This window comes from Nilaparvata lugens, chromosome 11, assembly GCF_014356525.2.
Source record: "Nilaparvata lugens isolate BPH chromosome 11, ASM1435652v1, whole genome shotgun sequence".
NCBI lineage: Eukaryota > Metazoa > Arthropoda > Insecta > Hemiptera > Delphacidae > Nilaparvata > Nilaparvata lugens.
Genome location: NC_052514.1, coordinates 13,588,352 through 13,611,614, shown reverse-complemented (window position 1 = coordinate 13,611,614; position 23,263 = coordinate 13,588,352). Strand labels below are relative to the sequence as shown.

The window sequence follows — 23,263 nt, the reverse complement described above, 5'->3', positions numbered from 1 at the left end:
ATTTGAAAAAGTACAAAGTGATTGTATCGGGAGAATAGAGTAAATGAATTTGTTTGTATTGAGAATAAAGTACACGAATGTGAGTGTATTTGAGGAGTAGTAATTGATTAAAATTGTATTCAAGAAAGATCACATGAAGGTGACATGAATGTATGAATTTACTGTAATAAGTGTAATATAATGTGATTGTATTCGAGAAAAAGTACATGGTTGTGGTTGTATTTGGGTTAGAGTATTACATTGATGTGATATAGTTTGAAATAGAGTACATAATAATAGGTCTAGTAAATTGAACTATTATTTCAAAATTAGAGTTGTAGTTGTGATTGTATTTCAACATATAGAGCGTACTTATAGAGCTGATTGGATTTGAAATAGTGTAGCCTACATGGAAGTAATTGAATTCGGAAAAGAACCTATGGCGAATTCCATGAAAATTATTTTCATTCAATTTGAGAAATGGAAGAAGCATAGGTCATGTGTGATGCAACATGGTAGGTAGGTAAAATAATTAGGTTTTATTCCCCCATCAGTATGAGCAAATTGTGCTTTCAACAGAATACTTGAGTAGAAAAGTTTAAAAATATTTCAGATTCATTTACATTGGAGCTGACATTCATGATTTCTCAAGCTAACTGTATGAAACCTATCGATTCAAATCTAGAACTCATGCAAATTGATCATGAAATTGAATTCTAAGTTTAATTCTGAGATAGAGATTCTTTGCAAAAAAATTTTGTTTTGCAAAAGGAGAATAAATTTCATTTTCAATTGTATTTAAGCTACTCCATCAGTCATGTTTATCCGATTTGAATGTATAAAGCAAAACAAACAACGGGTTTTCCATTATCTCAGAATTTTTTGAATGAATCTTATTAAATCGACTGATCATATTATAATATTGTAACAGAGTTGATTTTGGAAGCATGCAAATGGATAGCTAACTCTTGTTCATTATAATATTGGAAACATTTAACAATAGAAGATCAATATTGGCAGAAAATTTGTTTATGAGATGATCTTCAAACTTTATCATAATAGAATTAAAGTGGCATTGGTTACCCTATGATGACATTCAGCATGCAATAAAATTTCCACATCCGCAATTCAACATTCTTCCGCTAAAATTCCATTTTCTTAGGTAATTTTTCACAATAAAAATCAATCAACAGCTAAACTGCTGTTTCCATTTGACGGGATAAAATATTATTCTATAACAATTAGAATATCATTGGTAAACAACTAGTAAAATGCAATTATCATACTTCTTGTATCAGGATACATTTTATCCATAATACAGGGTTACTACAAAAATATTCATCGGATTTTGAAAATTCATAATTATTACCAAAGTGCATACTGATTCGAATTTAACCATCGTGCTATCAATGGAAAGAGAAAATTACAGAGTTTTTACAATAAACACCTCAGGGCCTAGAAACCTCAGGAAGTCTCATAAGGTCCTCAGGTATTTATTGTGGAGGAAATTCTGAGTTTTCTCTCTCCATTGGTATGAAGATTTATTAATTATTTTATTTATTTCATTTTTTCACAATGGAAATGACACTAATGCAATAACATTATAGAAGATAAAATAATAAGGCAGTCCTTGTGCTATTTTTCTTCCAAATTTATAGGTGACAAAGTCCAAGATAAGGTTAGAATTTCACGTGTACAATTTTTATAAAATCTTAGTCAAAAAATAAACATGAAAAAACAATAAATTTTGAGTTTGGATGACTTGAATTAATAAATTGATAAGTAATATTCTACTCAATTACCACTTGAAACTAATACTTTCGAGTTATTTTAAAAAAATTGGAACCATTGAAGAAACATAAACTTGTAAACACTAAAGCTCAGCTGTCTAATGCTTTATTATTGATATTGAATGAGTAGGTACTTTGTTAATAATGAATTTTTAAAATCCGATTAATCTCTCGAAGTAGCCCTGTATTATATCCTCTCATAACAACGATGCATGTATCAGTAGTTCTAATGCCAATGGAGCAATATCATAAAAGCAGGCAGCATTCAAATAGAATGGTAATACCTAGAAAAATTATTCCACATTTTTATTAAAATTTTAATAAAATATTTTTCTCTTGGTTTCAATATTGCGTTTCAATTAATTGTGTTTCAGCGGAGAGTTTACTGTGTATTTGTATTATTCTATGGAATCAGTAGTATTTCTAATACAACTGATACTATCAGTCAGACATGAATCGCTAAGATGATCTATTATCATTTTTTTTTTGTCAGATCAGACATATATTATACATCAATGTCCGAAACATGTTGTGATTGAATAATTCATAAAGGGTTCTGAGATTTTTATTTTTCTTTCTATTTCTATAAAAAGTAGCCCTATACAGAAAAGAGATAAATACATATTATACATTTTATTCTCATATAGTGTACTTGTATGAGCTACTTGTTTCATTTTCAGTGTGAAATTCACTTTGAAACTCGATTATTTTGTTGAAGAGGATAGTCTACAGTTTTTCCGAAACGAGTACCGAGAGATTGATATAATGAAGAGATTGTTTCATGACAAGGAATCGAATGTATGAACTGATGAATCTATGGAGTTGATGTGTATCAGGAAATGAGGATGAAGTCAAGAAAAAGATTTCTGTTCTTCCATTTGATGAGTTTCTGATAATGAATGCGAGCGAATGATGTGAAGTAACAATAAGAAAATTCCAATATTTGAACGTTTCCTTTTTCCCTGACGTAGAGTGTTGTGAAGTCCCTGCTGAAATAACTGTATTTTTAAATACGCAAAAGCCTACAAATACTACAAGAATTTACTTGAAAAGATATCTAAATACTCGAAACTTGGTGCTTCTACTTACATTAATGTGTCAGTGATTTCATAGCAAGGCTTCAATGTCTCATAAGCCAAAATAATACGAAGAGAATCACTACCAAGCAAAAGTTCAAGAATATGAATTGGTAGAAAAAGACACAATTTAAATGACTGAGGTCTCTACTGAATATGTTGATGGTTGGAAGAATATGATATGAAATTAACATATAATGGAAAATAATTTAATTAGCCACAAAAATTTACACAGAGCTAGTATCTGTATTGAGTTTGACCACAATTAAAATTAATTATCTCTCTATCTTCAAGTGTGGGGAGCAATGATCATAAAACCAGATAATTGAATCTTTACAAATACATTTTACATGATACTAAATACCTATTGCTGGATATTGTGGTACATCGAGAGAAAAATCATTGAAATGTATACAACTTATATCAAAAAATGAATTAACTTGAAATCAAGAAAGAGTCTACAACTTATGGTACAATGAAATTATGGAATTATGATATTGCTGGAAATTGTGGATCATCGAGAAAAAATTCATTGAAATGTATACAACTTATATCAGAAGAATGAATTAACTCGAAATCAAGAAAGAGTCTATAACTTATGATACAAAGAATGTGATATCATAATTCAACTTATGATACAACTTATATCAAAAGAATTAATTAATATATGAAATCAAGAAAGAGTCTACAACTTATGGTACAATGAAATTATGGAATTATGATATTGCTGGAAATTGTGGATCATCGAGAAAAAATTCATTGAAATGTATACAACTTATATCAGAAGAATGAATTAACTCGAAATCAAGAAAGAGTCTATAACTTATGATACAAAGAATGTGATATCATAATTCAACTTATGATACAACTTATATCAAAAGAATTAATTAATATATGAAATCAAGAAAGAGTATACAACTTATAATACGAAGAATGTAATATTAGAATTCAACTTATGATACTACCTATATCGAAAAGAATAAATCAACATGAAATCGAGAAAAATTGGATCAAGAAATGAAATTAACTACGTATCCCCAAGAATGTATAAGTTGATAAAAAGTGATGCAACTATGCAACAGATTAAGTGCACGTTAGTATGAGACATGCAACGTTTTTTTCAGTAATCATTATCATTCAACTAAGAAATCCAATACGTTATGCGAAGTAGATTGAAAACAATACATGTCAAAATTGGAGCCAAGTTGTAAAAATTGTTAGAGCTGAGAATATCAGTCAGTCAATAGCTCAGGCGATTATTTTACATGCAGCTAGCTCAATGTTATCAAATTCCATACAACTACTTTTCTGAACCTTCTGCATAACTTGATAGAAATTAGCAAGGCGCGAAGTTGAGCTGTAGTAATAGTGTTAAGATTTTTGTGATACCTTGATGAGTTGTGATCACTAAGATAACCTCGTTCTCGCTCTCTCTCACGCATCAGCTCATTGCGGTCGCTGTAGTAGCCATCTCTGTCGGTATCTCTCACTCGATCTCTCTCCCTTGCACCACCGGCACTGCTGGCCGGTCTGTCCATGCTGAGACGGTGGGGCAGTGGAAGGGTGGATGACTTGTTCATGCTAGCGCTACTGCCTGGTCCTGAGAAAAAAATAATGAATTTTAATTATTTCGCAAAGTACGGTTACAAGTAAGGTTACAAGATTTGTAATCAGAGATTGGTAAAAAGGATGAATGATCAATAACTATTATAAAACGAAAATCCCAATCAATTTATTTCCATCTGTCAATGAATAATCAAGTAAAAATTGAAAATAGACTTGTTAGCTGCAAGCATATACATAATCGACTAACCCCGTGCACTTGAACCTTTGCACCTTTTGCATTTTGTTTTGTTTATTTTGTACAACTGCAATATGGATCGTTCCAGTAAAATAGTGAAAGTCATGTCCTTCTTCTTCTCAGCCTTTTCCCATTCAGGTGGGGTCGGCGTTTCGGGTTAGTGGTAACCAGGAGTCTTGGTCGTGAGCTTCGTTTAGTGTTAGTCCCTTGTCTGCAAGATCTTGAGCGATACAATTTTCCCATTTCTTCCTAGGTCTTCTCCCTTCGACATCTATAAGTGGTCGAACATTTTCTTTTCTTTATTCGAAAAAAAAAATAAACTGAATAACAATCAAATACATTTTTCCCACATAATCTTCCTCCCTTCTCTCCTCATGACCGTATCACTTCAGTCTTTTTTCTTGTAATTTCTTTGATATTTTTGTAACCTTTATTCTGTTCCTTATCATGAAACAGTCAGTCATGTTATTTAAGTGAAAATCTTTCCATAAAATAAGAATAATATTGGAATTATAATGGTAATCATACCACAGACTATTGACCACGAAACAATATTACAGTGGATTCTCTCCCTCTATAAGACGAATATTATTGTTTTACTCTATTATGTATATATTACGGTAGAAACAGAATGAAGAGTTATTCATATTTATTATAGTAACAGGATTCTATTGAGAGAATCCAGTGTAGGCCACTCCAGTAATCCGGTGTTCGTATGGGCCACATAATAATAAAATTGATCAAGTTATAACATTAATAATTTCACATTCTCCATGATGGAATTATTCAAGATAAAAATGATTGTAAACGGCGATAAGGCAATTGAATTCAATGACAATACTGATGTTATTAGTTGATAGAATTTTCAGGATATTATTATTTAGCGTATGGCAGATACACAACATATATATATAGCTCATGAGTCTCTAATGCCTAGATATACAACTGTATATTTCCAAATTCATTTCTGCGGATGAATTAAAGTAATTATCATACTTCGTGAGTGGCTTCTATCATAACATAAATGAGAGATTATGATAGACTTTTTTATACTACCGGACTTAGTTTTATCATACTCACTCCTTCGGCAAGGATATGGGCTTCGAGTATTCACTGGAAGCTGTTCTGCGAATTCTGAAACAAAATGTGGTTGGCATGAGAAAAATAATACTCATCCAATATTATTTGAGAATTGAAGGCTCAACTACAAATTATTCTGACGTATATAATTGGGAATTGATTCAGTTAAAAGTATGTTAATAGAAAATGACTGATTTTCTGAAACTCTCTTGCTCGTGAATGAGTATCGCTTGAAGAATTTCAACATTCATCCAATCATAATAATTTATGCTCTTCCACAGGGAGTGAAATGAGTTAAGACTTACTCCAACAGCCGATCAAATATCTACGGTGTTGCCAAATTGTGTGGAATTGAGGCTTTAATTATTATTCTAATACCCGATATTGTTGAACTGTTACAAAAGCTTTTAAAAATATTCATTCTGTCTGGAACTCTAATAAGCCCCGCTCACAACTTATTATATTCAGAGGAATAATTCTCAATAATTGAGCTCATTATATTATTCCAGTAGTTTATATATTTTCATCAGCGGATGATATGTTTATTATATCTGTATTTAAATGTTTCTATACAATACAGATATATGATTGGTTGATTCGCCATTTTATTGTCTTTTTTTCTTTAGGGCTACTTTTAATATAAAATCTGAGTACCGTTTTAAATTATTTCGTTACGACATGTTTCACTTGTTTTCACTTGAAGGGTACTCAGATTTATATTTTTATTCTTAATACATATAGTAACAGCATCAGCTGATAAGAGCAAAATGCGCATGTTTGTGGCGCATAAGTCTGAACGCACTTTTAATACTAGTAGTTCTGTGAACAGTAGACCTCACGCAGTATTCTCATCCACAAGTACCCAAAGACCTTGAAGATGTATAGACTCACATGCAGCGCTAGTGTCGTACTTGGAATTGAAATCGGCCATTGAGGTGGCAACCTATAAGTTATCACATACCAATGTCTTTGTAATCTATAGTATATATATAGATAGTAATAGTAATATATAGATATAATATTTCGTGCTAAAATACCCCAATGGCGGCCTTCAATTTCAAGTAAGAGCTATCATTGGAAAGGCATAGGCATTGTGGGTCTATATCTATTAAAGGTCTTTGCAAGTACCTGATTGAAACTATAGACCTTATGGAAATACAGCATTGGACTGGCTTCTCCACACATCTGTGTAATTACTTGTCAGCTGATTTATGATGAATAATTCGATAGTCTGATTTTTACTCTAATATTGGCGTATGAAGGAGGCTCCTTTTTCCTTTTATATTATCCTTGAAATGCAAAATTTCCAAAAACCTTGTATATACGTTGAAGCGCAATTAAAAAAGGAACATACCTGTCAAATTTAGTGGAAATCTATTACCGCGTTTCGCCGTAAATGCGCAACATATAAACATTTAAACATTAAGAGAAATGCCAAACCGTCGACTTGAATCTTAGACCTCACTTCGCTCGGTCAACTATTTAAATTCATTTCGCATAATACAATTGCATGATTCAGATTCGAGAGGAAATTCTAAGGAAATTGAGATTTCATCTGAATCAGTTAATGACTTACCAAGATTCTCCATACTCTGCGTGAGAAGAGCTTCGAAAGTGTGGAGACTATAGCTTTCGGCATCCATGCCCTTGGCGAGGGTGTTGCGAAGATGCATCTCGTATTCAAGCAGCAAGCGACTAGTTGGTGAACTGGGGGTGCTCACTGCCATCTGCTGCTCTCCTCTGTTGCCATGGTAACCACCTGTCATCCAAAAAAATATACTAATCAATAAATCAATGGATGATTGGATCACTCATTATGATATCATAAAAGAGAATAATTTTAATTTGGAAAGATCATCTGATAAATTGTCAAAAGAAATTATTATTGGTACCAATTTATGAATTGAAGACTGTGTGTTGGAAAATTTGTCAAACATACTTTTTATAGATTTGAAAAAAATATTTTTGAGCATCTTAAGGTGCTTATAGACCTCGAAACAGAACCTCCTATATACTACCGGACCTGAGCCTAGAAAAAAAATCTGGTGTGGTGCACTCACACAACTTTCCTTGCCGTTATGAAAATTGATCATCTGACACTAGTGTTCCCGCGCATTAATTTCAGGTCTACTTTTCTAAGATGTGAGCCAGCTGGTGACAGGACAACAGCGCTATAGACACACCAAGGTTGCTATCTCTTCATAGTGAATGATTTAATAGAACCAAAAGTTGCCAACAGTTTGCAATTGAATAATCTTTTATTCTCGAATTTCGAGCTTATTTTTAATATTAGGTGAAAATGCTACTAACATCAATTGTAGAGATTTTTATGCTCAATCTTTTCCACTTGAAATGTTTTGTTAAAATTGTATCTGAAGCCTGATAATTGAGAATCTGAAATCAAACTTTGCATAGATGGTGCAGTGCTCCTGAAATTTTTACAGATATGAGACTTGTGGCAGTTGATAGAGCTTATCGACGACTCTTCTAGGTATGAATTTGATCAAAATCGTTGGGGCCGTTTCCGAGAAAATCACGAAAAGCCCTGTTCTCGACAACATTCTCGCCATTTTAGCCGCCATCTTGAATTGCATTTGATCGAAAATGTTCGTGTTGGATCCTTATAGTGTAAGGATCTTAAGTTCCAAATTTCAAGTCATTCCGTTAATTGGGAGATGAGATATCGTGTACAAAGTCGCACATACACTCATACACACACACACACACACACACACACACACACACACACACACACACACACACACACACACCACTTTTTTGGACCCAGGGGACCTTGAAACGTATAGAAATTTAGAAATAATTGGGGTACCTTAATTTTTTTCGGTAAGCAATACTTTCCTTATCTATGATAATAGGGCAAGGAAAGTAAAAATGGCCCCCGTATGTGGTGGTTTTATAGAAATTCCTACTGAGAAAAAATCACTAATCAGCTGTTAGAGAGCGTCTCAGTTTGTCAAAATCTCAGATCGTCTAGCTCCCGTTAAAAATATCAATGCCGGCTACCACATACGGCGGCCATTTATTGTAGGCGCAGGTCCGATATATAGGAAGTCCTGCTCGAACGTACGCCTTGCGCTCTTTATCAGCTGGTTACATCTGTATTGATACAGTTACAGTAGAATACAGATATACACCGATACACATTCATTAATCAGTGTATTGATTTTTGAACGAGCGTTAGAGAGTTCTCACTTTTGACTTTCTAGAGGCCAAAGTAGTTTTCTGTATGTTTGTATGTTCTAGAAATAATATACTTTAGGAAGAATTGATTTAAATTTTGAACACGTATTCTTCGAACCTTTTTACATGTCAAGTTCGTTGGACAACAAGATTGATTCACTCCTTCGTTCTTTTTCTGCATTAAATGTATTTATCTGTATTGATCGAAACAACCGAAATATTTCACAATATTGTGAATCATTGATTATTTAAGGAGCAATATAAACTGAAGGCTGAATTTAATATATCAAGAGATGTGAGAGTATCAAGATATGGATATTGGTACATACTGTATATGAGAGTTATCTAGTTTAAAAATTACCCTAAAAACCTTCTCCCTACCCTAATAAATCATATTTATTATATTCATGTTATATTTTTAATGTTTTGTTTAAGAAACATTTATGTAGATTTCAAGTACACTCTCATTAGAAATTAATTTATGAATCAAAACATAAATATTGGAAAAGAACATGCAAAGAACAAGGCCTATATAATTACAAAGTTTTTGTTTGAATTTTGACAATAACTAATTTGAGGGATTTCAAACATGAATCGTGAAGGAGGGTTTCAACTGCTTCATGAGAATAATTTTCTTTTCATGAATGTAGTGGTATTTCAAGACTTGGGAAAATCATGGTGCAAATTCGGGATGTGAATGAATTTACAAGACAACATCTACAGACAAAATTGTACAAATTGGTGTATAACCTACTAAAATCTGCAAAAAGAATTAATTTACAGTTCCTAAGAAGAAAAAAATGTACATAAATTTACAACAGACATTTACAGATAAAATGATGTAGAATGTACAGGAAAGTCGTGAAAATCATATTGCAAGAAAAGCTTCTTGTGAAATGTGAAGTGAGAGAATTATCCTAATAGATTTGAAAGAAAAATTTACATTCAAAATAGTGCAAAGATGAAATGTGGATTGTTTAACAATGAGCAACTAAGATCAAACGGACTAAAAATAAGTTGTGAATGGGTTCAAGATAACTACAAATAAGATGGTGTAAAGACTGGGATGTGAATTATTGAAATATAGGTTTGTGACAAACAGTTTTGAAAATGACTTACAGGCTACAATCTATGCATTGAAGTGGATGAAGTTAGTGAGTTCAAATGAAGTGGTGTGACATGGGGAATGTCAAAGTTAAAAGTTACGCAAGGGATAAGGTGATTTGTGATGAGTGATATGAGATAAAGTTTCAAGAGAAAGAATGCATTAGAAGTTGGCTAGTAACAGCATTTTTAAAAGAATTGACAAATTAAGATGGAAGGGAGTAAGATAATGTATATTGTCTACTTTCAAAAGGAATTGATAAATAATATGGAGTGGAAACTTTTCTAAAGAGATAAAATATAGACAAATTAGCGTGAGATTGAGGGATTCCAAGTTTATTAAGACAGATTTACAGAAAAAATGGCTTGTGGTTGGGAAAAAATGTGATAGAGAGATCAATATAAAATCAGCCTATTTTGATTTCTCATCTATTTATCAAGACATATTGTATACAGATATGAGGTGGTACACCTGAACCACCTCATGGTGGTAACATGGAAAAAATCAGGAATGGCATGACGTTTTGATTCGCAAGAGAAACTCACAGATAAAATTGTGTGGGAATAGAAAATGCATAAGTCACAAGAAAATTAGTGTGAGGTCGGAGAATGCTAATTATTGGAAGGGAAATTCACATATAGGATGGCGTGAAAATGGGAAATGCTTAATTCAAAAAAATGTTTTGAGACTGTACAGTGCCGAGAAAAATTCATAGTGTGAAGTTGGGAAGTGCCATACAGGTGGAGTGTTTTGATGGGGTAAATTTCGGAACAGTAGTGAATAGATAACTAGTCAAATTGGAAAGTGCCAAGTTTTGCAAAAGAAGTCACACATAAAATGGTGCAAAAATGGGGACTGTAGCCTATGCTTGCAATACAACATTTATACAGTTTGAGTATTGTTTTGTGATGTGGTATATTTCGACTCAGATAGGGATAGATAAATAGGAAAGTACCAAGTTTTGCAATATAAATACTTAGATAAGATGGTGCAAAATTGAGGTGTGCCTATCATTTTTACAGGTGAAGTGCTGTGATGGGGTAGATTTTGGCACAGATGGGAATAAAATAGTTTTTGAGATTGAGAAGTGTCAAGTTTTGCAAAAGAAGTTGACAGATAAGATGGTGCGAAAATGAGAGGTGCCCACATTTATACAGGTAAAGTTTTGTGATGGGGTAGATTTTGGCACAGAAGGGAATAAAATAGTTTTTGAGATTGAGAAGTGCCAAGTTTTGCAAGAGAATTTTACAGATAAGATGGTGCAAAAATGAGAGGTGCCCACATTTATACAGGTAAAATGTTGTGATGCAGAAGATTTTAACACAGGAGATTAAAAAGAGGATAAATAGTTTGTGAGATTGGGGATTGTCAAGTTTTGCAAGAGATATTCACATATAAGTTTCTGCAAGAAAGGGGAATTTATTTTGCAATACAACATTTTTGGCACAGAAGGGAATTAATAGTTATTGTGGTTGGGTAGTGCCAAGTTTTGCAAGAGTAATTCACAGATGAGATGGTGCAAAAATGGGATGTGCCCACATTCATACAGGTGAAGTTTTGTGATGAGGTAGATTTTGGCACAAAATATTCGCATAAATGTACCTCCACGTCCCTGGCGATGGTGTGAGGGTTGATCAAGGTCAGAGTTGCCATTGCTCGAGCTGGGGGTGGTGGCATAGCACTGATTGTCAAACAGGACATTGTCAGAGGGGGGAGACAAGTCGGCGGGCCCCCCCACGCCCACTCCCCCGCACCCACCCAGCTCTAGGTAGAGGCCGCGCCCGGAAAACTCGCGTTGACAGCGGCCTATGTCATGGGACGACCTAGAGCCTGCAACAAACCAAAGTTTCCCAACTTTACTTTCCAATTTCTTAGCGCTCGTCATAACTCAAAGTGTCTTGGACACTTAAGTGAGCAACATAACCACAGTATACACTTCTTAATCGATTCACTTAGGGGTTGAACTCTGGTTTGCTTAGGGGTTGCAAATTGAAACGTCAAGTTCCGACAAGAAACGACAGGTTAATCGACAAGTTTATCAACTTGTTTGCCAAAGTAGTAAACTGAGGATATTTTAGAAAAAATTTTCCCATGATGTTTGGCATATGAGATGTTTATATAGCGGTTCCAAATTTACAACTGGTTTGCTTACGTAGGGTTAGCAAATTGAAACGACAAGTTTCGACAAGAAACGACAAGTTAATCGACAAGTTTATCAACTTGTTTGTCAAAGGAGTAAACTGAGAAGATATTGGAGAATAAATTCTCTCATGATACATGTCCTTTAGCATGTGTCAGTCGTCATCCATTTATTGTGAGAGTATATTCTTGGAAGTGTACTGATGGAATCTGAATGGGGTGCTCCATTTCGAATCATTCTAAGGTTTATTTGGTGCTTTATTGAATTCAATCTGGAATTATTTTTCCATTTTAAAATTCAGATATCAGGTAGAGCTACACCTAATAAGTATTATAAATTCTCATTTATTATATTGATGTTAGTGGTATAGGCCTATTTCAGTATTAATGTTTTAGCAATGTAGTTTAGTACCAACTATTATTTGGTTTACTTGGTGCTTCATTGAATTCAAAATGGAATTATTTTTCCGTTTTAAAATTCAGATATCGGGTAGAGCTTCACCTATTAATCATTATGATTTTTCATTTATTGGATTGATGATAGTGGTATAGGCCTATTTCAGTAGTCTTTGGGTGAGTTCAAAGGAAAGTAAATAAACCGTAGATAAAAGATTCTGTTTAGGATTCAGTGCCGATAATATCACGCCTGTGACAACTACTGTATAAATTTATTTTCTAGTTGAGTGGGTTGAGGAGAGGCCCAGTTGTTACATTCTGTTGGAATACAACAAACCAAATGATTTTTGAATGAGATACATGATATAATATTATGAGATGATATGCAATAATGGGATGATTTATGAGATTACATGATATGCAAACAATAAAAAATCAACAGTCATATTATCAGCAACGCCAGGATGGCTGTATAGTTTTAGATTTGATCTGACATTGAGCTCATTTTGCCCTATTTGGATTGAAAATGAGAGGTACTACAATAAATATAGTTAGAAAACTACATCAATAATACAAATAGCGATACGATATTTGTTTGTTTACTGAGGTAGTGATTTGAACTGATTTACTACATAAGAAATATATCTACTCGACTGAAATACTATTAGGATAATAAGTTTACTACTCTGAATTCAAATCTTCTACCAATTGGAATATAATTCAAAACTGATCATATTACATCAGAATGGAATAAAAGATGATAATCAGATAACAAAAAACATCCTATTGGAATACTGATGACAACACTGAAGACAACGCTTCTCTGAAGACAACACTGAAAAGTCACAATGAAGAATGGATCTATTTATTACAAAAAAACTATTCATGATGGATTTTCTCATAATTGATAATGGGGAAAAGTAATATATATTTCTAATAAGGAAATCAACTAGAGTCAAAATCGTTACTGAATACCGATGATTCTCACTTGAGAACGGATGGTGATATCTTACAATAATGGATAAACAAATTCATTTTCAAACAATTCCACGATGGAAATTCTATTGAACATGTGGAAAGAACCTATACATTCTCGAAACGAAAATCCACTGGAAACAGCAAAATAGATACTGCTTGCTGATCAATAGGACAATGAATGGATAAATAAAATAAGAAATACTGCTGATTCTCATTTAAAAGCAATCTGCTTGTAGGATGAACCGCAATAAACGATGATATAATTCATATTCATACGAGATTTTAAATAAATTATGAAAAATTGAGTAGTAATAAGCCTACACAGTTCAAAAAGAATATTGCACCGCCATCATATTACATAATTAATTATGTTACTGGGCAAAACTCAATAGAAACATGTTCTATGACAGATAGGCTAATGCTGTTAACTCACAATGATGGTTAAACTAAATAAAATAAAAATATAAATCTCAGTACCCTTTCAAATTATTTTATAATTTTTGAGATAAAATAATTTAAAAGGGTACTAAGATTTATATTTTTATTTTATATATATTATAAGTAGCCTTAAAAAGAAAAAACAATGGATTGAACTAATATGATTGACAAATAATGCTACTCTGTCAACTCACAAGGATGGATTGAACTATTTCTCGGAAAAAATCCTCATAATGAAATAAAAATGATGATATCCATTTTTCTTTTTAGGGCTACTAATTATTGAAGCACAATAAAAATTATCAAGTACGTATGCTTTCTTTCATTATAACATAACTAGGCTCTTGAAGAGTTGAAACTACTTGTGTTTTGATAAAATGAAGAGGATACTTGATAAGTTGTACTGGAAATCATGGAGTTTCATGATGAAATTGGAGTTGAATTACAAATTTCGAGATAAATCTCTTCAAGAATGTTAATGTATACTAGATAACGCTCAATCGAGAACCGATTCGCTTTATGTCATGACAGGGTATCAAGATGTAACGTTTTTTCAACATGAATCCCTATCCCTTATAACTTATGAGCATAACAATTTGATGAATGAAAATGGATTTCAAATTTCCCAGATGAATTTCTACAAGAGTGTAGATTGGTATACTAGACAACGCTCACTTGAGAGCCGATTGACCTCTTGTGTCTTAACAGGGTATCAAGATGTAACGTTTTTCCAACATGAATCCCTATTCCTTATGCGTTATGAGCATGATTTCAATGAAAGAAATGTAGATCAAAATTCCCTTATCAATTCTACAAGAATGTGGATGGATATACTGGACAACGCTCACTTGAGAAGCGATTGGCCTTATGTCGTGAGAGGGTGTCAGACTCAGACATGATGTGACGTCCCCTGGAGTTGTTGTTTCCGGTGCTGTTTGGGTGGTAGTTGAAGTGGTGCGTGTTGTGGTGGTTGTAGTAGTTGTAGCCTCGACGGGTCATCTCCGGGCTGGTGACGGGGCTCTCCAGCGAGGGCATTGGCTTCAGCATGCGTTTCAGTGTGTTCGAGTCTAGGCTCATGCCTGTCAAACAAAATTCCACAGTTAGAGACTTGAAAAGTAATGGAATCTGATAAATCAATGTATTTCAATAATTTTATAGCCTATGAAAATATAAGATAGATAAGATAAGATAAGATATCTATGGACAATTGTTACAAGGCTATTGCCAACAATTGTTGGTAACATTCACAAAAAATTAACAATATAAAATTAAATCAAACTTAAGAAATAAATCTTTGGTATTTGGAACATCCAAATTCAAAAGAATGGTTTGTATGGATATTTCTGGGAAGTACATTTTGTGGAAATCTAAAAGACGTAAGCTTATTTGGACTTTTAATGTTACCTAAATTTGGGAGAGAAATAGTACAAGGTATTCTTAGTTTTCTCTCCCGATCTGTGCTTCATTGTAAAAAAGAATGAATAAAGAAAAATAAGTTTAAAAAAACATTATTATTCAACAGTTCCGCATCAGTATTGATCAAATAAAAATATCAAAGTAGACAATATAGTATAAATCAAGCCATCAACATTGAACTAGATCAAATTAACGAAAAAAAGGAAAGAAAAGTTGTTATTTGCATCCATGTGGAATGAAACTTATCATGAAAGTATACCATGAAAAATTAAGCTTAATAATACAATACAATAGATGGGATAGGTAAGAAATAATGAAGGTGGTTCTATTACACGGTGAGGATTTCAAAAGGGAAGTGCTGTCTTTTCTCTAAGCTTCTTGGCTAGAACCTTTCTTCTGAGAATCTCGGTGTAATAAATTTGCATAAAAATTTGCCATTGGTAGAACGATTATGACGTAGATGTGATGTCAGTGGCAGGCAGTAGAATATAATTCCTTTAATTACAATAATAACTCAGTTTATATAATTCTTAAAACTGCTTAATCTTCTAGACATAGTTCCTCTTATACGATGTACATGTGCTAGCGTATATGATAAGGCAGGTTTGTTGTCTGATAGTAGATTAACATATGTTGTTTTCAAACGATCACCTTTTTGGTGCTATTTCTATGCACTATGATTGGCTTAGGCTTGCCAAAGAGATTCGATCACCATGTGGTTCAGTTGAAATAATAATTAATAATTTGATATTCTTATACAATTCTTATTATGTTTGAGACTGTTATAATTAATTTCTGCTGTTTTTATCAATAATATACTGTTCATGCTATGACCTAGTTAGTTACAATAAGACCTGACATTATAATATAATTTCTTAAGTAATAAATAATTTCAACAATAATATAACATTTTATTTTTTATTCGAAATTCTTGGTCCTTTATTGATAGTTTTTTAATTTTTAGAAATGATATTATACCTTGCATGAAACCGGCATGACATTTGACAATACTTTGAATCAGTCAGCTGTGTTCGAGCTGCTTTAAACATCTGATCGGTAGTAAACAAAGTGTAACCTCAAAATTCAATGAGCAATTCATAGATAATTCGTGCTTTATTTGTAGAATAATTATAATTCTATTAAATAATTTTCTAGAAAATATTCAGTACAGAACGGTACTCTTATCTAATATACAGTTACTGATAAGTAAGTTTATCGCTCGGTCGCTAACTACTCCTTTAGCAAATTCTTTCCTTTTAAGAAGGTTAATCACAATTTTCCTCTCTTCTCATGAGGTCTATTTGAAAAATTCATCACAACCTTTATTTGCACAAATGGACAAGTTAGAACAAGCGACTTATATCAACTGTTGATATAAGTCGCTGGTTAGAACACATCTAGCCTAGATACACATCTGCACGTTAAAAGCCTCTAGATGTATATCTAGAGAATATAGATGTGTTCTAACTTGTCTACGTGTGTGCAAATGAAGGTACCCTATATTTATTATTACATTATTTTTGATTTTGGTAATATTCATTTCCTCCATTGAAATTGAAATTGAATTCGTAGCGAAAAAGGAATAGATTAATTTTAATAAATCAAAGAACAGTTCAACATGTAGTATAAATTACTTGATAAACGTCTATTTAATATTCCATTATAAAACCGTGGTATTCATAAACAACACTTATTACCGTAGAGATATTATTGAAAGAGCAATAAAAGGATCACTGTTCTTGTCTCATGTTTGATAAGATTAGTATACAGTCTGTTTTCTCTCTCATAATGTAAAGAGGAAATGTTTCATGTTTCAAAACAATTTTTATCAAAATGCAATTCTATTGTGATTGGAAAAATCATTACTGTAGTCGTCCTTATCTTTGATGTCATTTCCTGTCCATTAAATGTTCGCTTCTATATTTTTTGACATAGTGAGCATACCTGACCGATCCTCCTTGCAGACTTTGTTGTTATTGTTGTTGGCGGTTGAGCGGGCCCGGTTGTTGTTGTTGATGTTGTTTATGTTGTTGTTGTTATTGGCAGCCCTGAGCTCGGCCTCGCGAACCATATCCGTGCCCTCACTGTAGTCGCCGCCTGCCTTGGGTTGGTCCTTGCCTCCCAGCCGAGGGGTGCAAGTCCCGGTGGTCATCTTGCCGCCACCACCCCCGCCACTGATCACGCCTCCCGCCTGCGTGCCTTCGCTCTTGCTTGTCTCTTGACCCTACAATTTCAACAAGAAAATAAAAAATCAACTTTAAAGTCAGGAAACTACAGTGGTACCCACTTGGAATGTTCAGAATTTGTAAAATTATTAAAATTTCAAAGAACCGCTAATTCAAAGTCACAAAAACATAGATGGAATTAGATAAGATTAATTAAATGAGTAAGATTCATAAGAAATTACAGTTAACAAACTATCTACTTGGAACGTTCAGAATTTGTAACAGTATTACTAAAATATCAAATAACCGCTACGGTAATTAAAGTCAAAGGATACAGTTGGACGATTAATTAGAAATTGCAGTTAACCAACTGCTGGCATCATTCACATTGAAATACCTTCTTTTCATTAGATACCTATTCGAATTAAAATTAACACAATCACAAAGATACATTGAAAGCGACGAACTACTTATGTTTCGTCCAATCAACAAAACACCTCATATTCGCTAATGAAAAGAGTGGGAACTGCTAAAGAAATTTGAATGATTCGTGGGCTAACTAATGATCCCATGAGAGTATCCACTCAGAAAAACAATTGTGAAATAATCAGATGACAATATTTGATACTGTGGCATGAATTCGAGAGAAAGGAGTGTTTTATTATTCATCTACAAATGTTATTAATTTACGTTCAATGTAAATGTCAATTTCACAAAAAAGTGAATGAATTTTGAAATGTGATATAACAAATGATAATCACAAGCTCTTAGCTTGTGAATAGGTGATGTGAAAAGTAATGATGAGAGATAAATTTGATCCACAGTTTCAGATGGGTTTCAAAACATCAGTATCTCGCTTCAATTCATGAGCATCATTGTCGTTACATCGAGTGTTCATCCGTTTCTAGTTTTCTAACTGGCTTAGTTAGATTTATTGATTAGATACAGACTAGATATTTCTACTTCTCAAAATTCAGGAATAACATGACTACAATACATGATAATACCATAGAGAAACAATAGCATAAGTAGATATCCCATGGTATAGGGCGTTTATGTATTTATGTATATTTATATATATATAGGGCGATAATATCACAACTTTTACTGTTATCTCAAGCCGATTACTGTTGACTATTGTCGAATTTTACTGCTTTGTTGGGGTGAGAGTGTATGAACGGCACAATATGAGAGACTACCAGTGTCACACAGCTTCACGGGAAAGAATTACATGAACTATCGGTTTGAGATAACAGTAAAAGTTGCGACATTATCGCCCTATATCATGGGATATCTACTTATGTTATTGTTTCTCTATGATAACACCCACTAAAACAACACATATAATAACACCAAATCTATGGATATTAGTAGACAGCACCACAGTAAAAGATAGTGGTACCATGGAGAAACAATAGCTGAATTCTGTTTCTCTGTGGTGGTTCTATGTAGTGGAAAGTATCGTTACTCTTTGACAGCACTTTTGCATGAAGACTCTTCTCAATCATCATAAAAGTGACAGAGTTTGAAAATTATCCTATATAGTTACTGGTCTTACGTCTTCAGTTTGCGAGCCAGCAACCTGCGATGCGACATGATTGGTGGTATTGAGCTTGCCGCCAGGCGTGCTGGTCTCCCTGTCGCGCGTGGTCTGCGTCTGTCGGCCGGCGGCTGAAGTCGCTGAAGTTGCAGCTGTCGCCGCGACTGTCGCAGTTGTCGCCTGCTGCTGCTGTTGCTGCTTGGCGCCACCCGAAACATTGTCGTAGAGTGACGTGCTACTAGTAGCCGCGGTCACTTTGTCGCCCAGCGTCGACGAGCGACCGTCTGTCACGTCGCTGACGCGCGACTGGGCTCTTGGGAGTGTTGATGAGCCTGCAACAAATGGAAAAATGTCTTTATTTGCACAATAACAGAATAGAAGGAAGTTTCCCAATAAATAAAAATATGCAATAATAGAAGAAAAATTTTAATATCAATACAGGTACAAACATTTCAATTAATCAACACAAATTGTGATATACATAGGATCTTGGTATCTGTGATATAAATAAGCTCTTATCTGTGATATACAAAACATGTGCTTGTCTGTGATATTTGGTAGCCAAGAAATTAATGTATTTCTTTACAGACCACAATAAAACACATGGGTTGTATATCAGAAAAGAGGAAAAGTAGAAACAGATGAAAATTACTGAGATATTGCAATATTATTCAAATGCTAATGAATTAATTATTATTATCAAACGAAAATCCAAATTAAATTCTGTAATTCACCCCGAAGACTTATGCTACTGCAAATATTGACAACAGGGTAAACAGCTAGATGGAAATTCGATGAGCGCTACTATTCAAAAATTATTTGTCAGCCTAGGAATCAAACGCAGTACCTCCTAATTGCCGGTCAGGGATGCTTAGGTCAGGAAAAGTAGAAAAGTATCTGGTCAGAGTCAAAGTGGACAACAAGATTGGCACCAAAGAATAAATATTACAAGGTTTGTACTAGAAAAAATTACAAAGGTATTTGGAAAGAGTCAAAGTGGGCGAATTGGTTACGAAGCACAATATTCAAGAGTAATACCAGGAAAAATCACAAAGGTTTCTGGGAATAAACAAAAATGAAAGATTCACTTACACAACCAAGCATGAAAGTTCATATATTCTAATTTGAAGGAAATTAGGAGTTTCTCAAGGCAGTGCTCCAATACCAGTTCTTTACCTATTCTACTGTTCCCAGCCTCGGTGAGAATACTACAGCAACATTTGCAGACGATACTATCAGAAGGAAGCTGTATTGACTGATCGGAAGAAACACCATCATTCCAATCCGAAACAAAGTACATCTGTACAAACAGATATGAAAGCCAGTATGGACGTATGGTATACAAATTTGGGTGTGCACCAAAGACAGCAAGCAACATCAATGTCGTACAACGATTTCAAAACAAGGTGCTAAGTAACACTGTGGATGCCCCTCGGTATGTCAGGAACAGCGATCTTCATAGAGACCTGCACGTCGACCTGGTGTCTACCGAGATCCAGAGGCATGCGGAGAGGCACGAGGGGCGACTGCACCAATATGACAACGTCGAGGCGATCCAGCTGCTAGTCAATGGAGGGTTGGTGCGGAGGCTCAAAAGGAGGAAACCGTTGAACTAGTGTAGTGCTTGTTCAAGTAGTGTCCAGTGAAAGAGCAGAGCGGTGATTGAGTGAATCTAGCTTCTATAGTGCAGTCAATAAGTGTACATATTAATTAAACAATGGCAGTAAAAGTTTCTAATGAGAAATTCACTGTTCAATTTTTCAAGTAGTATTCTAGGATAGGAAAGTCTTCAGACGAGATGACTATATTGACCAATAGAAAACGTACACAACTAACTATGGCAATCAAGAGTAACACAACAAAATATTTAAATCAAGGAATTGTTGAGCAGAGGTGAGTACAATATTATGTAGAGGTAGAGGAGCAGAAAATAAAATTCAGATTTTGGAAAAATTGGCTAGGGGTTGAAACATAGTGGAGCGACGAAGGTATCAGAGAAGGTTACTGAGTATTGCAAATAGTGCATGCTTATTCGAATGGGTAAGAACATATTGCAGTGACGAGGATAAGGTGGAAGGTAGAAGGAGCCTGAGACATGCATTATGAGGAGCGCACTCAACTATTCTCATTTTTTTATTGTTTGAAAATTGTACAATGAAGTGAATGAAGTGATTCTATTTTCATTTGACTCTCAGATAACTTTTCTGATACACTCCACTTTCGCCACTCCACTATTTTCCGACCTCAAATGTGATAATATTGATCCTATTCTTGTACATTTTCGTACGTTACTGGAGGACTTCCGCCCTAAAAACTGTCAAAAGTTATGACAGTCATTGTTATAGAGGAATTAAAAGAAGTGAGGAAGGAGAAAAAGGATAAGAAGATTGGCTCCAAAGAATAAATATTACAAGGTTTGTACCAGAAAAAATTACAAAGGTATTTGGAAAAAGTCAAAGTGGGCGAATTGGTTACGAAGCACAATATTCAAGAGTAATACCAGGAAAAATCACAAAGGTTTCTGGGAATAAACAAAAATGAAAGATTCACTTACACAACCAAGCATGAAAGTTCATATATTCTAATTTGAAGGAAATTAGGAGTTTCTCAAGGCAGTGCTCCAATACCAGTTCTTTACCTATTCTACTGTTCCCAGCCTCGGTGAGAATACTACAGCAACATTTGCAGACGATACTATCAGAAGGAAGCTGTATTGACTGATCGGAAGAAACACCATCATTCCAATCCGAAACAAAGTACATCTGTACAAACAGATATGAAAGCCAGTATGGACGTATGGTATACAACTTTGGGTGTGCACCAAAGACAGCAAGCAACATCAATGTCATACAACGGTTCCAGAACAAGGTGCTGAGGAACATTGTGGATGCTCTTTGGTATGTCAGGAACAGCGATCTTCATAGAGACCTGCACGTTGACCTGGTGTCTACCGAGATCCAGAGGCATGCGGAGAGGCACGAGGGGCGACTGCACCAATATGACAACGTCGAGGCGATCCAGCTGCTAGTCGATGGAGGATTGGTGTGGAGGCTCAATAGGAAGAAACCGTTTGAACTAGTGCAGTGCTTGTTCAAGCAGTGTCCAATGAAAGAGCAGAGCGGTGATTGAGTGAATCTAGCTTCTATAGTGCAGTCAATAAGTGTACATATTAATCAAACAATGGCAGTAAAAGTTTCCAATGAGAAATTCACTGTTCAATTTTTCAAGTAGTATTCTAGGATAGGAAAGTCTTCAGACGAGATGACTATATTGACCAATAGAAAACGTACACAACTAACTATGGCAATCAAGAGTAACACAACAAAATATTTAAATCAAGGAATTGTTGAGCAGAGGTGAGTACAATATTATGTAGAGGTAGAGCAGAAAATAAAATTCAGATTTTGGAAAAATTGGCTAGGGGTTGAAACATAGTGGAGCGACGAAGGTATCAGAGAAGGTTACTGAGTATTGCAAATAGTGCATGCTTATTCGAATGGGTAAGAACATATTGCAGTGACGAGGATAAGGTGGAGGGTAGAAGGAGTCTGAGACATGCATTATGAGGAGCGCACTCAACTATTCTCATTTTGTTATTGTTTGAAAATTGTACAATGAAGGGAATAAAGTGATTCTATTTTCATTTGACTCTCAGATAACTTTTCTAATACACTCCACCTTCGCCACTTCACTATTTTTCGACCTCAAATGTAATAATATTGATCCTATTCTTGTACATTTTCGTACGTTACTGGAGGACTTCCGCCTAAAAAACTGTCAAAACTTATGACAGTCATTGTTATAGAGGAATGATTTGAAAACAATAGTAATTGAAAAGAAGTGAGGAAGGACAAAAAGAAGAAGAAAAAGAAGTTGAAGAAGACGAAGAAGATGAAGAAGATGAAGAAGATGTAGAAGATGAAGAAGAAGAAAAAAGAAGAATGAGAAGATGAAAAGGGAAAAGAAGAAGAAGGATAACAACAACAACAGCAGCAACAGCAAGGGAAAGAAGAATGAGAAAGATGAGAAGAACGAGGAGGAGGAGGAGGAGGAGGATGATGAGGAGGAGCAGAAGAAGAAGGTAAAGGAAGAGGGGGGGGAGGAGGAGGAGGAGGAGGAGGAGGAGGAGGTGGAGGAGAAGAAGGAGGTGAAGGAAGAG

At 34.3% G+C, this 23,263-nt stretch overlaps 1 protein-coding gene across 1 annotated transcript in view; it reads right to left on the bottom strand.

Moving 5' to 3' along the window:
- Positions 1–23,263, bottom strand: part of LOC111051144 — a 502,268-nt gene that overhangs the window by 418,171 nt on the left and 60,834 nt on the right. The window contains exons 6-12 of the mRNA XM_039438199.1: positions 19,123–19,436; positions 17,344–17,623; positions 14,832–15,062; positions 11,635–11,862; positions 7,303–7,485; positions 5,727–5,780; positions 4,235–4,445 (exon numbers count right to left, since the gene is read on the bottom strand). Of these exons, the coding sequence (XP_039294133.1) occupies positions 4,235–4,445; positions 5,727–5,780; positions 7,303–7,485; positions 11,635–11,862; positions 14,832–15,062; positions 17,344–17,623; positions 19,123–19,436 (1,501 nt within the window). The remainder of the gene's footprint in view (positions 1–4,234; positions 4,446–5,726; positions 5,781–7,302; positions 7,486–11,634; positions 11,863–14,831; positions 15,063–17,343; positions 17,624–19,122; positions 19,437–23,263) is intronic.